This window comes from Lissotriton vulgaris, chromosome 1_1 (genome assembly GCF_964263255.1).
Source record: "Lissotriton vulgaris chromosome 1_1, aLisVul1.2, whole genome shotgun sequence".
In the NCBI taxonomy this organism is placed as follows: domain Eukaryota; kingdom Metazoa; phylum Chordata; class Amphibia; order Caudata; family Salamandridae; genus Lissotriton; species Lissotriton vulgaris.
This window is the reverse complement of record NC_141685.1, coordinates 1,461,619,759-1,461,640,941: the sequence shown is the minus strand read 5'-3', so window position 1 is coordinate 1,461,640,941 and position 21,183 is coordinate 1,461,619,759. Positions and strand designations below refer to the sequence as shown.

Below are 21,183 nucleotides of genomic sequence, written 5' to 3'. Positions count from 1 at the left end.
GCAACAACATCGCAAGTACCTAAGGTTTGTCGTAGGGAACAAACACTACCAGTACAAGGTGTTACCCTTCGGTCTCAAGTCCGCACCACGAGTCTTCACCAAATGCATGGCAGTGGTGGCGGCTTGTCTTCACAAGAAGGGTCTCTTCATTTACCCATACCTGGACGACTGGCTCCTAAAAGGTCCATCTCCGGTACAAGTAACGCGAGATCTGCAACTGTGCCTGCACCAGCTGCACAGGCTCGGCCTCCATGTGAACCTGGAGAAGTCAGTCCAGTGGCCTACACAATCCATCCACTACCTAGGCTCCGTTCTGGACACAAGCTTGGGAAAAGCGTTTCCTTCGGAGGAGAGACTTTTTTCCATGAGTCAGAAATGTGGGATTCTGCTAGAGTCTCGGTTTCCAACAGCCCGACAAGTAGCATCTCTACTGGGATCCATGGCGTCCTGCATTTTTCTCATCCCAAACTCCAGGCTGAGAATGCGTCCTCTACAACAGGCTCTGGAGGACTAGTGGGACCAAGCGACAGGACGCTGGGAAGATCGAATCACTCTTTCCCAGGCGACGAAAGAGGCCATCAGATGGTGGACTCGGAGGAAGAATGTGATGGTGGGGGTGCCGTTTCACCAACCCGTTCCTTCCCAGTCTATAGTGACGGATGCCTCCCTGCAAGGCTGGGGAGCACACATGGGTCCGCTTCAAATTCAGGGCCAGTGGTCTGCGCAGGAGCAGACATACCACATCAACATGCTGGAACTCAGAGCGGTATTCCTGGCTCTCAAAGCTTTCCTACCGGCGATCAACTCCAACTCAGTCCTAGTTCAGACGGACAATACAACCACCATGTTCTATCTGAACAAACAAGGAGGCACAAGATCTCGCCCACTCTCTCGAGAGGCTCAGGCAATCTGGCATTGGCTTCTCTCTCGAGATCTCGTAGTAGTGGCAGTGCACCTTCCAGGTGAGTTGAACATCAAAACAGATGCACTCAGCAGGCACTTCGAAGATCAGCCAGACTGGGTGCTAAGCGACGAAGTAGTAAAAGAGCTTTTTCGTTGCTGGGGTCGTCCATCCATAGACTTGTTTGCAGACGACGAAAACACCAAATGCCACGCCTTCGCGTCCAGGTTCCACCGGCCAGGAACGCAGGGGAACGCTCTACTGTTGGATTGGACAGGGATGTTCGCATACGCGTTTCCTCCCCTAGCGTTGATTCCGAGAGTAGTTTCCAAGCTCCTCAGGTCGAACATGGAAATGATCCTGATTGCTCCGGATTGGCCTCTGCAGTGGTGGTATCCGGACCTTCTACATCTGTCTGTGTGTCCACACAAACGGATCCCTTGCAGGCCGGACCTGTTGAGCAAGATGAACGGGAGGATAATGCATCCCAACCTCCCATCATTGAACCTAACAGCATGGCTCCTGAGGTCCTGCAATATGGACATTTGAACTTGCCTCCCGAATGCATGAACATTCTAAAGGAGGCTAAGAGACCTTCCACAAGAGCGTCCTATGCATTCAAGTGGAAAAGATTTTACTTGTGGTGTAGAGATCATCACTTGGATCCTACTAAGGGACAGGAGGACGTCATCTTACCATACCTCCTTTCCCTCGCAACTGCTAGTTTAAAGTACACTTCAATTAGAGTGCATTTGTCAGCTATTGTAGCATACAGAAAATCACCTGATCAGATGTCTTTCTTTCAGGTTCCAGTGGTTAAGGACTTCCTACAGGGGTTGAAGAAAGTGTATCCCCCTGTGCGAAATCTTTCTTGCCTAAGGTCATCTCTGATTTTCATATAAATCAGTCTATTTCCCTCCCTTCCTTTTTTCCAAATCCTACGACCCCAGCCGAGCGGTCACTTCACTCCTTAGATCTTAAAAGAGTGCTTAAGTTTTATTTGGAAAAGACTAAAGGGATTAGGAAAACGGACCAACTGTTTGTGAACTATGGCTCAATGAGAACAGGTTTTCCAGCGGCCAAGAGGTCCATCTCCAGATGGATTGTCTCTTGCATTAAGTTGGCCTATCAGCTAGCAGGCAAACCTTTGTTGATGTCTCCAAATGCGCATTCCACTAGAGGGAAGGCCGCTACGGTAGCTTTCTTGCATGACATTCCAATGTCGGAGATATGCAAGGCTGCAACCTGGAAATCAGTGCATACCTTTACGAGGCATTACTGCCTCGAATCTGATTCCAGGGCCGATACTCAAGTAGGGCAAGCCTCCTTGAGGTATCTGTTTGGGTAGTCTATAGTCTACTCAGACTTATTGATGAGATTACTGTCTTATCATTCCTTTGCCCGCAGGGATGAGGAGAGGCTCGCTACTCTATTCTAATGCTTATGACTATTGATGAGGATCCCCTGGAAGAGAAGGATTAGTTACTTACCTGTAATCCTAGTTCTCTTCCAGGGGTATCCTCATCAAAGTCATAAGCAACCCTCCTGCCTCCCCGGGCAAAGGATGCTCTTTAATAAGGAGATATTGTTAACCTATTTGTTATTGGGTTTGTTTTCAGTCTCCGAAAAGAACAACTGACCTAACTGTCACCCCTGGGGCATGATGGGATACATGGGGTCATGAGTGCCTTAAAGGCACAGTGTCAGTTTATTGCTATTCAGCTACAGGTTAGCTTTTCAGTCTTTTTAGACTGTGTGTTTGCAATGCAGCCTGGGAGCTTCCTATGCTTCCAGTGAGTTATGAGAATTTCTACTGCTTTCTGAGCATTAAAACAATTTCTAAACAATCTTTGGTGTTGTTTCTCATGTTTCTAATGCTTATTATACATGCATGGTGGAAATTCTTCACAGCATATTTCAGCTCTAATGTGATTTGGCTGCTATTGCTTGTTTTTATATATATATATTATTTATATATATATTTGTATATATATATGTGGGGCACATATAATATAGTGTTTCCGGGGTCCCGCGCATGGGCGGGAATATTCTAATGCTTATGACTTTGATGAGGATACCCCTGGAAGAGAACTAGGATTACCGGTAAGTAACTAATCCTTATGTAGCAGATGCAGAACAAATGGCTCAATATAAAGAGCAAACCGCAACGGGGATAAAGGGCACCCCTGTCGCATGCCCCTTTGAACTACAAAGGATGATGAAGAGAAGCCATTGGCCTTGACAGAAACTGTCGGATTGTTGTAAAGTTTCTGAATTGCCACACCTCCGACCAAGACCAAGTGCTGTCATCATAAATGATAACGATCCCCAAACCACCCGGTCAAAGGCCTTCTAGGCATCCAGCATCAACATCCCAGCACGCTGATTTAGTTGGGCGGAAACATCAAATGCAGCAATAGCTGCATTAATGTGAGCCGCCGTGTCTCTGCCAGGGACAAATCCATGCTGTTGCTCTGAAATTAAAACATGAATAACTGGAGCCAACCGAGACGTAATCATTTTTGAAAAGGGGACATTATGGCTTTCTTAAGTAATATCCCACTTGCAGACAAATGTAAATCTGCAACATGGTCTGCAATTCACACTTACACCATGTATTATTCCATGGACATTCAAGCCTGCGAAGAAGGAAAAAAAGACACACTGCCTTTAATTTTGTTCCAAACGTATTTTACCTCTGCTTGCAACCACCATGTTAGGGAGAATTGCAGTGCTTCTCAGTTTTTGCAAAGACGTGTTTCTACAGTAGCACATGATACAACCAGAAAAAACTTACTTGCAACAATCGGTTTGGAGCTTATAGTAGTGGAGATTCCCCTGTGCCTTCCTACCTCCACAGATGTCAGCTCATGGTATGATGTTTTTTATTATTATTTCTATTTTAGACCAGTATTTATAGACTGACCAGCTTCGTATCTGTACACTTACCCCCATCCAAACGGAAACTTCTCCAATTTAGAGAAAAACTAGATGGCAGGAGTGTGCAAAACGTGAATTTACTGCAATTCAAGCTGCAAACCTATTGTTGTATATAACTAAGTTTTCCTCTTTCAGGAAATCATTTGAAATTATAAGCAACCCTTCATGTTCTTCAGTGGAAAGAGTAGGGTGTTTATGTCTCGCTTAACAATATCCAATCCCTCTGTTAAAAAAAGAACTGGATCTCTGTTAAAAGAAAGAACTGTGATATCTGCTACTAACAGGGAATGATGGGATACAGATGGACTGATTATTTAAAATGACAGTGCCAGTTTTTACGCTTTGTATGGCTGCTGCCTATATGGCTACACTGCCATTGTTCTGTCCTTCATTTGCATTAATTTGCATTTCTTTCTGGTAACCTATTATATCTGGTATATTTACTTATTAGATGGCTGTTGGATTTTAAAGCAAATGCATGGAATAGCCCAACATAGCCTTTTAATAGGCTACAATAATTTATTAAATGAGAAAAGCATTTTACAATGTCTATCTTTTTAAATGTGCTCCTTGATCCTGCGTGTTGGCTGGATAGTTTAGTGCTTATGTTTTCAATGGGGGTTACCCTGAAGTAGAACTAGAACTAGTATCTATTCCTTGTAGCCCGCAAATGGAGAATTCTGATTGGCTGTCCAGCTCCCAACTATCTATCTCAAGTGCTGATTCAATAAAAGATAACTGGAGCATAGAGCGCAATGATGAAGAGTCTGTTCAAAGTTGTATATTTTTCAGTACTTTAAAATTTGGTAGAGACTTCTAGCCGCAGATTCCTTACCTTTAAATTTTAACAGGCATTAGACTGGATCTGTGATAGTGAGCAGTGACGTTGACAGTGCTGGAAGTGATGTATGTATATAGAAGTCACCCAGGCATGCTGACGTTAGTACTTTTCTTTCTGCGCCAGCCAGCTCTGATCTGGAAAAGAGCTACTCCTCTGCCTTTTTTTGGACAAACTTTTTTCGACTTTTTGTCAACTGTTTTTAAGGTATTACCTTCTAGTGTGTTGAGATGTCATCTTGTAAAACAGGTTTTAAGCCTTGCGGCGCCTGACACCGGCCTATGTCAGTGACTGACCCCTCACCTCCTCTGTCTGTGGTGCCTGGAGCGCGACCATGACACCAATTTGTGCCCTGATTGCTGGGTCATTGCCTCGAAGGCTTTGAAAGAGTGGTCTCTGAAGCAGTTAGCGGCCGGCATGTGACTCTGCGCATATCGAGGTCCCTGTCGAGCGGAAGATTCTGTGAACGTTCGCAGAGCCTGAAGTCCTCTTCGCCCCATTTTAAGTCCTCAAAACACTCAGTTAAGAGGCACAAGAAGTCGAAGTGCTCTTCGACTTCTCGTCTGTCGGCCGACAAGATGAGAGTGCATCGGCACTCGAGGCATGGTTCTTTGGAGTCAGCGCATGGGCCGAATCCATGCCCCTCGACTTTTTGGGAGCCAGAGTGAATCCCACCCAACTCACTCAGAGTTTCATGTAGGAAGCTGGCTCTGTATATACTATACCAAACTTAGGTATAGTGTTTACAGAGTCCAGTGGAACCCCGAAGGTAGGCAGAGGTCAAAGTAGATAACATTTTACTCTATTTGCAGTAGAGTGGGCGAGCAGTAGGGCTTTATCAGTGGGTAGTGTTAAGCATTTGTTGTACCCACTAAATCAGCAAATGATGGCACACACTCAAAGACTGAACTCAGACCAATTTGTTATGTATGCAAATATTATTTAGTTATTTTATTTCTAAAACCAAGCCAAATCTGATATAGGTAAGTGAATTAAATACTTTTCAAAACGTATGCAGTGGTTTACAATTGAATGCAGGTTCAAATGCAGTTGATTGAAATACAGGTAATCAAAATGTCGTAATTACTGTTTAGTTACTTAACAGATTACTTTTTACGTTACTTTTCAGATTAATTTTAAAGTTACTTTTTTACTCAGGGTGATATGCCTAGATATCACACCGGGACATTTCCTAGAGAAAAGGTAAGTAAATCAATTTTTGTACAGTTGCAGTTTTTCAGGGTTTCATACAAATCAACAGCACTCTTGGAACATTTTTCAAGGAAAAACCGTCAATGTATTCCTATAGAGAGAAATGAAGTTATTGGTTCACAGGTAAGAACTTTGGTGTGGGAGTAAGTATTTTGAGGTTAGAACCAGGGTTCCCCCAGGTTCAAGGATGCACTCTCAAATCACCCTCAGCTGCACTAGGGCGGCCGGGTGCAGAGTGCTGAGGCCCAATGTTATCCAATGGCGGATAGGGGGCCTCCTGTTGGTGGCTGCTCACAAGCAGGCCGCAAGGGTGTGGGAGCAAAGCTCCTGGTGTTAGGCTCAGGGCAAAGGGGGATCCGAGTTAGCACACAAAGTACACCCGCAGCGGTGCAGGGGCGGTGGGTGCAGGGTACTGTTTTGGCGTTGGGTGCCCTGTGGTTGTCAATGGGGATTCTCAGATTGCAACAAAGACTGCAGGCTCGGGACGAAGATCTTCTGGAGGTGACCACCGGTTGTAGTGGTACGTTGGGATGCCTGGGGATGCTGGGAAACCGTCGGTTGGGCCACCCAAGGCCGTGGGACGTCGGGTGCAGGGGTGTCTTTAGGCGTCTGGTTTTCTTGCCAGCAACGTTCGCGGGGATCCTCCAGAAAGAGGCTGCAGGCTTCGCTTGGAGATTTGAGGCAGGTCAGAGATCACCAGATCTCAGGTCAGGATTACAGGGGAGACCTCCTCGTGGTGTTGGGCAACTTCAACTTGGGCTGGGAGTGTTGGGTGCAGAGTGGTGCAGACTCATGGATTTGGATGGAGCCAGAGTCTGTGGGTGAACAAATCCGGTGTTCACCGGAGACAAAGTCTTTCTTGTGGAAGGCAGGGTAGGTCCTTTTGGTTCTTCAGGCTGCTGGCTGCAGGACACACCAGGATTTCGCGGAAGCAAGTTCAAGGTGGGGACAGTTCGGTAGGGTTGGGGCCAAGTCAGTGGGCGTCCTCCTCTTCTTAGATTCAGTATGGCTTTTCGGTCCTTCTTCCATTCTTCTTGGTCGGTTCTTGTCTGAGGAGGCAAGGTTCAGGTGGCCCATAAATACTAGATTTAGGGGTGTTACAGGTAGGTAAAGGTTGGGACCAATGGGTCCCTTCCTTGGGGAGGGTACGCTCCCTATTATGCCACCCTCCAATGGAAGGGAGGCATAAGCCTCACTCTGGTTGGCTGGGTCACCCCATCTGCAAGATGGCGGGGACTGAGTGTTGTGCTTTACCTCGCCTTTCCCACCTGAGGGGTGGGTTGCAAAGGTGGGCACACCTCCCTTCCTCACTTGGTTTTCGGTCTGATTCTTCCACCCAAAGTGGGGTCTGTTGTTTAAACTTGCTATATATTTACATAAATTACTAATGCATTCTCATATTGTATATACAGCTTCCTTTTTTTGACATCTATATCAATCACCCTCATTGCCATCTGGTTCAGTGTCGGCAGGCCCCAGAGATCTATTCCTGTATCAGGACTGACGCCTGTAGTACTATCTCGATACTGACGCGCCCACCGGCGGTACCATCACCAATGCGATCCCCATCTCCGACACAGTGTCAGATGGGAATTGCACAACTCCGACGCTGGCAGGAACCGTGTTTCCTAGATCGGAGCTTGAGCCCTAGTCCTATGGGATGGGACTTTGTTAGGAATGAGAGGGTTGATGGACCTTGAAGAATATCAGACATACATAGAAGACCTTAATATGGACTGGAGTGAGGAACTTGGTGAAGCCAGTGGACTGGATACTTCTCCAGATATTGGTATACTTTCTCCTCCTACCGTGGCAACGGAGGAGAGAGGCTCATACGCAATGGTGGTGCGGAGGGCGGCTGAAGTTCTTGACCTTCAGTTGCCTTCGGTAGCAGTCAAGACCAATCTCTTGACAGAGGTACTTGCAACCAGAAGTCTCCTCATCCGAACCCCTACTTCTTTCAATGATGCCCTCACAGACATCCTGTTGGGAACCTGGTCCAAACACAACACAGGTGCTCCTATGAATAGGATGACTACCTGCTGCCATCGCCCCACGCCAGGGGACCCAAACTTCCTCACCCAACACCCTACCCCTTAGAGCTTGGTGATCTAAGCCTTGACTTCCCTGGGCACATTCCCTATTGCTCCCCCGGGCAGGGAATCCAAAAGACTGGACTCTTTGGGGAAGAAACTGTTTTCTTCTTACAACCTAGCATTGCGGTCCATTTAACACCTCATGCCTATTGAACTACTACTCCCACACTCTGTGTGACACGGTTGCGCAAGTGCTGCCTCAGGTCCCCGGAGGAGGCCCATGCCGTATCCTGTCGGACTGTTGCTGACTGTAGAAATGCAGCTAAGTTCACAATTTGTTGTGGATTGGACATGACCGACTAACTGGGCAGAGCGGTTTAGTTGAATGTGGCAATGAGGCACTCAGCCTGGTTGAGGACAACTGACTTTTCAGGGAATGTCCAAGCTTCCCTTATGGACATGCCCTTTGATGGCACCTGCTCTCCTTGGAGACAAGGCAGTCTTGGCTCTGGAGTGCTTTAAGGAGTTGCGGGCTACGGCCAGGACCATGGGCTTCTTAGCTGCCCCTTGTCATCTCCAGTCTGCCTTTCGGGGCTACGGAAGGGGCTTCCAACCTCACCAGTACCCTGCCAGGCTCTGAGCCAAGTATGCTCGCCAGGCTCTGCGTGGACGATGATGCGCTATCCAACTAACTCTTGGGTCAGGTGCCAGCAGTCTTGTCTGTCTACCACCCTCCCCCACCACGGCAGCTGCAGCTTCCCTAATCTGCCCCTTTACCACCATGAAAAGAGAACAGATGATGGACGGAATGCTGACCGAATTAAACGTTCACCCACCAGTCACAGATCTGGGTTAAGTCCATCGTTTTTTTGTTCGCCATGCGATTCCAGTTTGGACTCCGCCATCTGCAAATCAGTCAACCCGCTCCCCATGGGAACCGTCCAGTCAAACTGCCAGGCCTGCTAGGTATTCAACAATCATTACCAGTGTCTCCACATACGGCTTAAATCATTTGTAGCCTAGTATTGCCCATGCAGATTATTACGAGTTATATAAACTGTTCTGATCTCTCTGCATATATAAATTGAAGTTATATTTTTCTCCGGTTATACCGTAATGTGTATCAATATGTGGTTCTAATTTGCACAATATCATCTGTCATGTATATTTGTTCATACATTGGAATTTGTCATATATGAATTGTATTTATAAATATATATATATTTTTTCTATCTCGAAAAACAAAAAGACAATTAATAAAAACAAAATACTTTTGTATATTTTTGTATGTCAGTTGTCATGATGTGCATCATATTCTTGTGTGTCTAGAGTTTACATGCTTGCTTACAATTAATCGGCACTGTGCCTGCTGCAAAATATTTTTCAAAAAAGTTAATTTCCCTGTTAGGGTTTTATCCTTTTTTCAGGTGCCCTGTGTGTTTCCCAGAGTAACTGGTCCTTCCCTTCACCAGAAACAAGCATCCTGGGGCTGGTCTCCGGGTATCACCCATCACCAGACAGGCTATCTTGAATGCTGTGGCATAGTGCGCACAGGACCCACACCTGGGCATACCCTTCCCACTTAGGTCGACAAATAATAATCCACATTTGTAAAGCGCACAATCACCCGTAAGGGTCTCTAGGCGCTCGGGCCGTCGGGAAGATTAAGCAAGCTATTGCCCAGAGTCACATGGTGCTGGGCTAATCTGCTGCCGGTGCCGGAGATCGAACCGTGATCCCCAGATTCCGGAGTCAGTCGCCCTAGCCGCGGCGCCACACCTCTTCTAAATGCAAAAAGAACAGATGATGGAAGGAATGCCGAACAAATCAAACTTTAACCCCTAATCACAAATCTGGGTTAAATCCATATTTTTTTGCCAGCCTCGCCATTCCAGTTTGGACCCAGCTATAACCAAATCAGTTTTGACCCTGCTCCCCATGGGAGCAGCCAAGCCATCAGTCCTTGTCTTCCCTGGACCAGAAACAAGCACAGGGCTTGAAAAATCATTAAAATGTTACTAGCCCTGGAGGTCTAGTAACTTGAATTATCTGCTCAACCTAACTGTAATGTACTTGACCCGTGACTGGCCTCAAATTGTGTGATCCTAGGCAAATATTCTGTGTTATGGAGCCGTATTTTTCTTTATTATCACATAAAGAAGCACATTCAAATATGCAACTTCACTATTTCTGCTGTACAAAAAAACCTTTTTATTTACTAGACTAAACGTGTGCTCCATGTATAATAAGAATCAAGCCCACATAAATGGTGCACATGGCTTACCTCTTAGTTCACTAGTAGCATTATCTGGGCAGGAGCAGGAATATTTCCCAGTTCATGTTTAAACACCCACTTTTCATAAATATATGTTCGTGGCATATGAGCTACAGATACTACACTTAGCATTAGATAGCCACCTTGTGTTGGGCTCGGATGATTGCATGTTGTTGTCATCTTGGAAGAAGTCTTTTGTAGTCACGAAATAGGTGACTCCTCCCTTGGACGATAGTGCGCATGGGCATCGGCTCCATCCTTAGATTGTTTTTTTCCGCCACTGGGTTCGGATGAACTTTTTTTCCGCTCCGGCTAGAAATAGACTTTTCAAGCACTTCGAAGTGCAAAAAACTTATTATAACTTTACCAAACTACCTTTGATATCGACTAACATCGTTTTCGACTCCATCAGCTCGATTCCGGTCGTCGACGCTGGCCGTTGGGCATATCCACGCCGTGAGGCCTACACCTCATGGAAAGGACGCCATTCAAGAGATGCCCCGAGTGTGGAGCAAAGTTTCCACACAGTGACCACCACGAGGTCTGCAACCTGTGCTTATCGCCAGAACACGACGAATCCAGCTGTACAGCCTGCGCGTCCTTTCGATCGAAGAAAACCATCCGGGATCGACGACACGACATGCAGAGATCAGCTCCGGAACCAGTGGATATCTTCGACGAGGAGGTTCCGCTAGTTTCTGAAGAAGATTCCGATGATCTCCAAATAGTATCAGAGGCAGACGACTCAGACGACTCCATACCATCGGGTCAGCGCGGGAGTACTACAGCCCCTGCACCACACACAGCAACCAAATCGAAGGCAAAGGTCAACACTCTGCCTCCGGGGCCCAGTCGCAACCGAAAAACCACTTTGAAAGTCCCGCCATCGAGCCCGGCTCCGAAGAAAGTAATTAAGCCTTCCGGTAGCTCTGTACCGAGCAAGCCGCACGTGCCGATCCGACAAGCTCCCTCGGCACCCAAACCGAAAGAAGTCTCGGCTCTGAAACCGCCGACTTCTAAAGACAAAGGTATGAAGCCAGCGTCCGACGCCTCGAAGCCGACGAGACCAGCTTCTACTCCGAAGCCATCGTCTTCGGTACCGAAACCGACAAGGCCTGATTCCGATGCGCCCAAGCCCTCGAAACAGCCTACGACACCGAAACCAACGCCAAAGGACATTGTAACACCTCCTACGGCTAAAGACAGACAGCAACCTCGTCCGGAACCGAAAAAATCGGCACAGACAAAGGTTCCACAAGGGGAAAACTTTTTCCAACCAGATCTTCTGCAAAAGAAGATCTACATTGACCCAAAGACAGGTCATGTATCCACTACACCACACAAGAAGAGGAAAGCAGATACAACACCCACACCTGTAGTACCTGCCAAGAAGAAGGACTCTTCTCCTATGCACCCTTCTTCTCCTATACTTCCTTCTCCTTCATCCCCTGTTCCTCTTAACAATTCACCACAGATTTCTCCTCCACATTCTCCTCTTCTGTCTTTACACTCACCTCAAAATGATGATGAGTATAGTTTAGGGAGAGGGATGGATCCAGATGAGCCTTTACCATTCCCTATAGATGATACATATTGGGAGTACACATACCCACAGGACGTGCCAGATATCCCTGACCCACAGCCATATCCATCAAAACCTTCTCCCCCAGAAGATAACATTGGTTTTGATCACCTGATTAACAGAGCTGCCATTTATCATGGAGTCTCTATGCATTCTGATGAGGCAGAGGAAGATTTTCTGTTAGACACATTTGAACAATAGCAAAGGTCTGTTCAAATTCTTCCCATGATTAAAGGGGTCATCAAACATGCTCCAGAGATATTTAAAGATCCTGTACACACTAGGATCCTGAACCCTAGAATTGAGAAAAATATAGGCCTGCACCTGCAGATCCAGCCTACATTAAAGGACAACTACCATTAGATTCACTAGTTGTGTCAAATGCTAGGAAAAGGGCAAACTCACAAACGTCGGGTAAGGCATCCCTACCTGACAAAGAATCCAAAGTAATAGATGCTTCAGGCAAAGTAATAGCTGCACAAGCTACCAACATATGGCATATAGCTAACACACAAGCCCTCCTTTCAAGATATGATAGGGCTCATTACCATCAATTAGAGAAACTACTAAAACATCTACCTGACCAATATAAGGAGCAGGCAAACAACCTTATACAAGAAGGCAAGCTAATCTCTAATGCCTCCATCAAGTGTGCACTAGATGTGGCAGACACTGCATCTATAGCTGTAAATACTAGTGTCTTACTTAGAAGACATGCATGGCTACGCATTTCAGGATTTAAACAGAAAGTGAAAACTACCATTTTAAATCAACCATTTAATCAAAATCAACTGTTTGGACCAGAGGAAAGACACAGCACTTGAAAAGATGAAGAAGGATACAGACACTGCCAAATCTATGGGAGCTTTACAGTCCACACAAACTAAAAGTTCCTTTCGGCGCTCCTTCTACAGAGGAGGCTCCAAACAGACTGGAGGAGACAATACAACATACTTCAAATCTAACACACAAACATCCTCTAACAAGGGGAGGAGGATGTAGAGGAAACAACAACAAATGAAGAGGTCGGGGTAACAACAATAATCAAACCTCTTTCACTACAAAACAGTGTCTTCCCTCTGCTTCCCCAACAGCATTCCACTCCTGTGGGGGCAGTTTAACACAATTCCTACCTGTCTGGAATTCCATCACAACAGACAAGTGGTTAAGACAAATTATCCAGTATGGCTACTGCCTCGAACCTATAGCAACCCCTTCACACATACCACCCAGGCAGCATCCAATGTCTGCAGAACACCTTACTCTGCTCGAACAAGAAGTTCTGTCGCTTCTTCAAAAGGATGCAATAGAAATACTTCCTTTACAACAGCAAGGAACAGGGGTTTACTCGCTATATTTTCTAATACCCAAGAAGGACGGGACACTAAGACCAATTCTCGACCTCAGGCCCCTCAATCATTACATACAATCAGATCATTTTCATATGATCACTTTACAACAAGTGCTCCCACTGCTGCAACAAGGCGATTTCCTTGCAACGCTAGATCTAAAGGACGCCTACTTTCACATTCCTATACATCCTGCTCACAGGAAGTATCTAAGGTTTGTACTGGAACTACAACATTATCAGTTCAAAGTCCTTCCATTCGGAGTGACAACGGCACCAAGAGTGTTTACAAAGTGCCTTGCAGTAGTAGCAGCACATCTCAGGAGACAACAAATACATGTCTTCCTTTATCTAGACGATTTACTCATAAAAGCCAAGTCATTCAATCAGTGTGTCCACCACACACATCAGACAATTCAAACATTGCACGACTTAGGGTTCACAATCAACTACACCAAGTCGCACCTGCAACCCTCTCATATACATCAGTACCTAGGGGCTACAATAAACGCGTCTACAGCTCTAGCGTATCCCAGTCCAGCAAGGATACAGAGCATTCAAACCTTAGTCACAGTCTTCCAACATCAACACTCTCTCTCCAAGCAAGAGTGTTCATGAGACTAATAGGCATGATGGCGTCTTGCATTTTTACTGTACCATATGCAAGACTGCAGATGCGTCTGTTACAGGAATGTCTAGCACGATAGTGGAACCAGGATCAAGGGCAAATAACAGACCTGGTGTTGGTAGACAGCCGCACACATCGCTCTCTGCAGTGGTGGAACACCAAAAACTTGACAAAGGGGCGGCCGTTCCTCGAATCTGTTCCACAAATAGTACTCACCGCAGAAGCATCTCTCACGGGATCGGGAGCCCATCTCCTACATCATATGACACAAGGACAATGGACCACTCAACAAAGATTGCCCCATATCGACCATTTAGAGCTGCTAGCAATATTCTTAGCACTCAAAACATTCCAAGTACAAGTACAAAACAAAGCTGTCTTAATCCGGACGGACAACATGACAGCTAAGTATTACATACAAAAACAGGGGGGACACACTCTCTACAACTGTTCCAGCTTGCACAGAACATTTGGAGATGGGCCATTCCACAAAATATATATCTGCTAGCACTACACCTTCCAGGAGTTCACAATCAGATAGCAGATCTGTTGTGTCGGCAGACACAACAAATTCACGAATTGGAACTACATCTGCAAGTTCTTCAACCGTTTTTCCACAAGTGGGGTCATCCAGACATAGATCTGTTCGCCACACAAGAAAACGCAAAATGCCCAACCTTCGCCGCCAGGTTTCCACACCTGCTGTCCAAGGGCAATGCGATATGGATGAACTGGTCAGGCAGATTTGCGTATGCTTTTCCGCCACTACCACTAATACCATTAGTAGTACGCAAGCTCAGTCCCTCAAATTAATCCTAGTAGCTCCCACATGGGCACGCCAGCCGTGGTTCACCACACTGCTAGAACTCTCGCTAGTTCCACACCAAAAGTTACGCCTCACACCATCCCTGCTAACGCAGAACCATGGAGACATCAGACATCCAGACCCAAATCAACTGAATTTAGCGATCTGGCTCCTGAAGTCTTAGAGTTTGGTTATCTTAACCTACCACCAGACTTTATGAACATCATTAAAGATGCCAGGAGACCTACTACCAGAGCTTGTTATGCTGCTAAATGGACGAGATTTGCCATTATTGCAACAATAACCAAATTGATCCCCTGGACGCGTCTATCCAGAATATCATTTGCTACCTTTTACATTTACAAAGATGTAACTTAGCATATTCATTCATACGCCTGCACCTCGCAGCAATTGCAGCGTATTTGCAAAACAGACAACATCTGTCTCTCTTAAAAGTGCCTGCTATTAAAGCATTTATGGAAGGACTAAAGAGAATCGTTCCCCCCCAGGTTACCACCGTCTTCAGTGTGGAACCTAAACGTTGTTCTTACAAGACTCATGGGACCTCCTTTTGAGCCTTTACGCAAATGTGAATTGCAATTCCTCACGTGGAAAACAGCTTTCCTTATTGCTATTACCTCTCTTAGAAGAGTAAGTGAGATACAAGCTTTCACAATACAAGAACCATTTTTACAACTACATCGTAGCAAATTGTTTCTAAGAACTAATCTGAAATTCCTTCCTAAAGTCATTACTCCTTTTCATTTAAACTAATCTGTAGAGTTACCGGTGTTTTTCCAAAACCCTGACTCTGTTGCAGAAAGAGCTATACAGACAGTAGATGTTATAAGAGCTCTGTTCTACTATATAGATAGAACTAAATCTTTTCGAAAAACTAAACAATTGTTTGTGTCTTTCTCTCCACCTCATAAAGGCAACTCCATCTCTAAGGGTGGAATTGCAAGGTGGATTGTAAAATGTGTACAAATATTCTATCAAAAAGCAAAACGTACGTTAATAGTTCCTCCTAGAGTGCACTCCACACGCAAACTAGGAGCCTCTATGGCTTTTTTAGGGATCATTCCCCTAGAGGACATATGCATAGCAGCAACATGGTCTACAACACACACCTTCGCTAAACACTACTGTGTTGATGTGCAAGCCAAGCAGCAAGCTGCAGTAGGCCAAGCTGTCCCTAAAACTCTTTTTCAAACTACTGAATCAGATACAGGTGACCACCGCTAGGGGAGACACTGCTGCACAATCGATGCGAAGTGTAGTATCTGCAGCTCATATGCCTCGAACAGAAAATGCTACTTATCAGTATGCATCTGTTCTTGGCATGTAGAGCTGTAGATTACTACACGCCCTCCCGCCTCCCCGGGACCTTTATCTGTTCCAGTTTTATCTTACTTAGATGTACAGGCATGGACATCATTTTTCTTTACTTCTAACTCCATCATTTCCCATCATGGCGAAAAACAATCTAAGGATGGAGCTGATTGGTATGCGCAATATCGTCCAAGGGAGGAGTCACCTATCTCGGGACCACAAAAGACTTCTTCCAAGACGACAACAACATGCAATCATCCGAGCCCAACACCAGGTGGCGATCTAATGCTAAGTGTAGTAATCTGCAGCTCTACATGCCAAGAACAGATGCATACTGGTAAGTAGCATTTTCCTACTAAAGCCTGATGTGGTAGTGCACCTTCATTTACAGATAGCTCATTTTCCTTTGAAAAAGGCCACAAAGCATCCCCACTAACATGTAGGTTTACTGATAAAAGTATATAGCACATAAACATGTATGGAAATTGGCTTTCCGCCAAAAGAATCTACATTTGCATATCATCAAATAAATTGTTCTGATTATGATTGCAATATGCCAGCTTTCGAACGCCAAACATATTAATCTTGCTAGTGCTTGTTTTGGTTTGGGGTCATCCTGGTGCCCTTCACTAGCACAGAATGCAACCGTAGCATAAGTTGCATTTATGGTGTAAACGAAGTGACAAACTTTTCAGAAGATTGATAAATTGTAAAAAACAAAAAGAGAACACCTCATAAAAAGTTCAAGACAACGATCCATTAAAATATTCTTTCAATTGAGCCGTCCCCAGAACTTTTTTGCCTCAGCCCACTCCGTTATCTATCAGTATTATCCTTGGTTTCATAACACAAAATGAGTTACTCTTCGATTATACGAGCTTTGTATTCCCTATCCCTTTGAGGAACCTTGCATTCACTGAATCACAGACTTGCCAATTTCAAACAAGAGGGGAAAACAGATACAAAGTAAATATGCCCGGCCCGGGCAGAGATGAGTGGTTTCTATGCAAACCAGACACCTCTCCCCTGCACTGGGCTGTGGCTCACACTGCCTGTTGAACTTTGTAAAGAAGTCTCTCTGGCTGTACAGCTAAAAGCAAACTGAAGTGCCCAGAGAAATGCTGTTAGAGAGGAGCTTCAAAAAGCGTGACTTTACATTTTAGTGCGGTAATGCGGGAACCAACACAAAAATGAGCTACCCTAAACTGTGATGCATGGCACTTTGCAGGGCTGGGCAGCATATGGATTGCCTTACACGAAACACTATTTTGTAGAGAGTGGGACACTTGCTTATCATGACAGGAAATCAACAGATCAACGGAAGCCTCACGCACTCAAAGAGCTGTTATGCTGCATAACTCAGCTAAGTCTTGCTGGGTGAATGAGGGGGCAGGGTAGTAGCTCAAACTTTATTTACTCAGTTTACCTCCGTTAATTTACCCAGTTTCAAGCCCACCAGCCGCATCTAGGAGATCAAACTCATGCAGGACAACGCAAACCAACAAATTATCTTTTTGTAAATCAACCCAGGCAGCAGCATGTTTCATGAATTCCTAACGCTCGGTCCTGGTGGGGGAAAGCATACTGCATTTCTGTCTTTGAGCGGTTTTAGAAAGAAAGCAGGACTGCTTGCATGTCAAGAGGTGGGGGACATCGGGCATGTTTATGGACTCGGAAAGTGTCACGGCAGCAGAAGGCAGGACTGACCAGCCCGCGCGAACAGCGTGTTACAGTCATGCTGTCTCACGGCCCAGAAATGGCCACAACCCCCAGTCCGTGAGTGAGCAGAGCGGGCGCTGGAAGCCATGTGTGGTAGAGGGTGGGGGGAACAATGGTGGCACATTGATGATGCGCCCGTAACGGCTCCCGCTTCAGCAACATGAAGCACGGCGTCCGTGCAGCTGAGAGTGGTGGAGGTGGGGGGGAGCTAGGTGGGGAGCATATCTTAAAGTTAAAGCACGACGCCCATAAAGCGGGTGCCGAGCTGAGCTACTAAAAGGCCTTGCTGGAAACCACAAAGAGGTTTTAGAAAATAGTGCGGACAGACTATAATTAAAAGCTATGAGTAACAACACAAGTAAGAAGGCCAGTCCTCATGGGAGGTTACAAAAACAGACAGGGCGATACTAAGGAGGGACTAAGAAGCTTATTCATGAATCAGAAGCCAGCACTTAAGAAGGACAATGACACAACCTAATGACTAATATGGGCGGAGAGTGGGCGGGGCTTCAAGTACATACAGCATGGCTTGCAGGTCAGCACATGCGGTGCTCAGGCTTGACATAATAGGGGCACTTTCCTACACTGACACCCCCATCCTCCCCACTCTGTGGACAGATTTCTAGGGACAGGGCAGATTCCTTTCAAAGCTATAGTATGGACACACCAGTGCCGGTGTTCTTCATGGCTCTGCGCTTATGGCGTGGAAAGTTGTGAAGAGTAACTGACCTCAGCGTTCCTGGTTGGTGCATATAGAGGTGCGCAGATGTCACTTCCGGCGCAAACGATGCCACGGTTGCCATGCAGAGTTGGTCAAAGTCACCTACCAGCATGCAGGGGTACTGCTCTCGAAAAATCTTCAGAATCCAGTCTGACGCCTGGGGAAATTCAAAGGTAAGGTATACGCAGCTAGATATAGTCTCTACCAGATTAGGCATTTCTAAGGTAAGTAACTTGTTCTTGTGTTCCACACCAGAAATTAACCCCCTCTTACTTGAGGTCACCCTGCCAAAAGACCACTCATTGTCCACATAGTGAAATGTAATGCTAGGCTGGTTGTTTCCATTTATTTACTAAAACAGGCCTGCAAATTCTTCACCAAATATCATGTGTAAACAAAATGCCCGATAAAGAGGATGCAATCAAACATTTAGCAAACGTTTATTTCTTCTTTTATCATACCATTCAATTTTACAGTGCTGGAAAACTGCATTAATGTTATTCACTACTGTGTAATAAAGGGTTATCATCATCATTACACATGAACGAGCCTCAAACCTAAAAAGGTGTAATTGTTTTGCACTGCAATTTGATTGATCGCTAAATACATAAAAAGTTAGCTGTAGCCCTTGGAAGTTACTGGTGGCCCAAGCCCTGTTCATTAGCAATTTGTCTTTTGAACTACTTGAACTTTGTATTGGTCCTTCACGTTTTTTATAGGGTTCTAGGCAACTACCTAAGTCATTGTTGCCCAAATAAGTTATGTTTATACTGTCAACTTTTATCTTTTAAGTTGAAAAAGCATTCGAGTAGTTGATGGCTTAGTTGGGCAACCACTAGATAGGATGAAAACTGTGTGTAATGGAACTTCATAATTATCCTATTTAGTAACAGAAGCATAATCAAAGGGTTTAACCAGATGCTCTATCTTTTTCTTAAGGCAATGGCTACCAAAATCCAAAATGATTCCCCTCGGTATTGACGATGCTGTAGACCAGCTAAAAATGATGGAAGGACGATCCTCAAGCATTCGTAAAGCCGTGAGAGTTGCCTTTGAACGTGCTTTGAATCATCTGAGCAGAGTGCAAGCGGACCCTATGAGTGATTTTAGCGATATTGACTAATACTAGATCTTCAATGACAAGAACATGCCTCCGTGTACTCCTGAGCTTTACAACCTTAATACTTTCTCTGAAAGAATGTCTTGAAGTTACACGTTTAATCACTGATCCGGGGCTGACCTCAAGAATGGCTCAAGTTTGTCAAATCAACATTACTATGGTAATGTGGTGAATATTTTATCATTGTATTGTAGCTTGAAGGAGCTGCCACTAAAACTGTTAAATGTCTTGTTAATAGTGTTTATAAAGTGTACATATATGTATATTGCGCCACACTTAACTTATTCTAACTTTTAGAGGTAGTTCTTTAAATCCCCCTGTTTTTATTTTTACATGAATCAGTGTACTCCATAAGCAGCACATTTCTTGAGACGTGTGTTGTTTTTTAAATCTTAAAGTGTAATTTCAAAAAACGAAATCCCAAGGTGCATCGATGCCTAAGGTATATGTATCGTCGTATGGTGCTGCAACATGTTTTTTTTGTATTGTTCCCTTACCCCCCAACCGTCAAATCTTTTTTTCATCTTTTGTAAATCATTCCTCTACACGAAGTACCACACATTCAAAAATATACAATAAATATGTGTGTTTCATAAAAAGTACAATATTTTGGAAAGTACCTTTTGTGAAAGACGCAAAATGTTTCTATGTACATCACTTGCAAATCACCAAAAACACTCCATTGCTGCCCAGGGTTACAATGTTTTAATTTGTTTTAAATATGTAATTCCACAAATTGTTATTCAAAAATTCCAGTTCCTCTTTCCTAGATACACATTTTATTTTTATATATGTGTGCCTACTTGTTTTATTTATTCAAGAAATTATATTCATTTGCTTTGTACTGAAAATTTAATTTTCACAGTTTATTGAAATACATTTTATAAAGGCACACGAGAAGACAATTTAGTTTGGAAAAAACTTTTGGGAATATGTTGTACAAAACAACGACTTGTGTGTATTTTAATTTTTTTGTAATTTGGAATTCTTTGGTTAAAACAAAAGGGTTTTATGTAACTTGTTTTAAATTAGAGCAGCTTGGTAGCAATAGAAACTTTGGATACAATTTTGTATGGTACATGTGATGTATATAGAACTAGTACTTTATTTTTAAGAGGCAAAGCATTATGTTAGGGTCAAAGAGTAGGGTGGGTTTTTCAGAACTGCATTTTTTATATTAAAAGATAAAGTCAAAAATTTGATTGGTGTTTTTGTTTCATTTGTACATATGGTAAATCATTTTAGACTCAGGAAATACTGCCAGCCTCCAGTATCAAGCATATCGAAATGCATGTTATGTTTTTATGATAGAGACTTCAAACAGCAGATTCTTCATCTTAGAATATTCCCCAAGCTTCAAACTGGATCCACAAAATCTACCACTTGACGACAAGCCCTTCATCATTCCAGACTCTGATCCGTGCTTTTTTGTTTCACGCTGGTGCTGTCCATTCCCTACCAACCCCTGGACTTACTGCCCCTAGCTAGACCCATCCTTCTTGCAGGGGGAGATGAGGAGGAAGGGTATGGTCCTCTAGAAGAAGAACTTGAGCCAGAAAAATAAACTGGTAGGAGGAGCTGGGCGACGCCATTGACTTGGGCCTTTCTCCAGTCTCTGACATACTTTCCCCGCTGGGCCCTTTTCAGGGGAGGGTGCATCCTTTCCCACTATGATGTGCTGGGCAGTTGAGGTCCCTGACTTACAGCTGCCAGCAGTCGAGGTCAA

The 21,183-nt window shown here is 44.7% G+C and overlaps 1 protein-coding gene across 2 annotated transcripts in view; it reads left to right on the top strand.

Annotated features, from left to right (window-relative positions):
- The window catches only part of BRD1 (bromodomain containing 1), a 536,782-nt gene extending 516,126 nt beyond the window's left edge, over positions 1–20,656 (top strand). For both annotated transcript variants that reach the window (XM_086967297.1, XM_086967299.1), the window contains exon 13: positions 19,277–20,656. In XM_086967297.1, the coding sequence (XP_086823423.1) occupies positions 19,277–19,460 (184 nt within the window). In that variant the 3' untranslated portion in view covers positions 19,461–20,656. The remainder of the gene's footprint in view (positions 1–19,276) is intronic.
- The last annotated feature ends 527 nt before the right edge of the window (positions 20,657–21,183 follow it).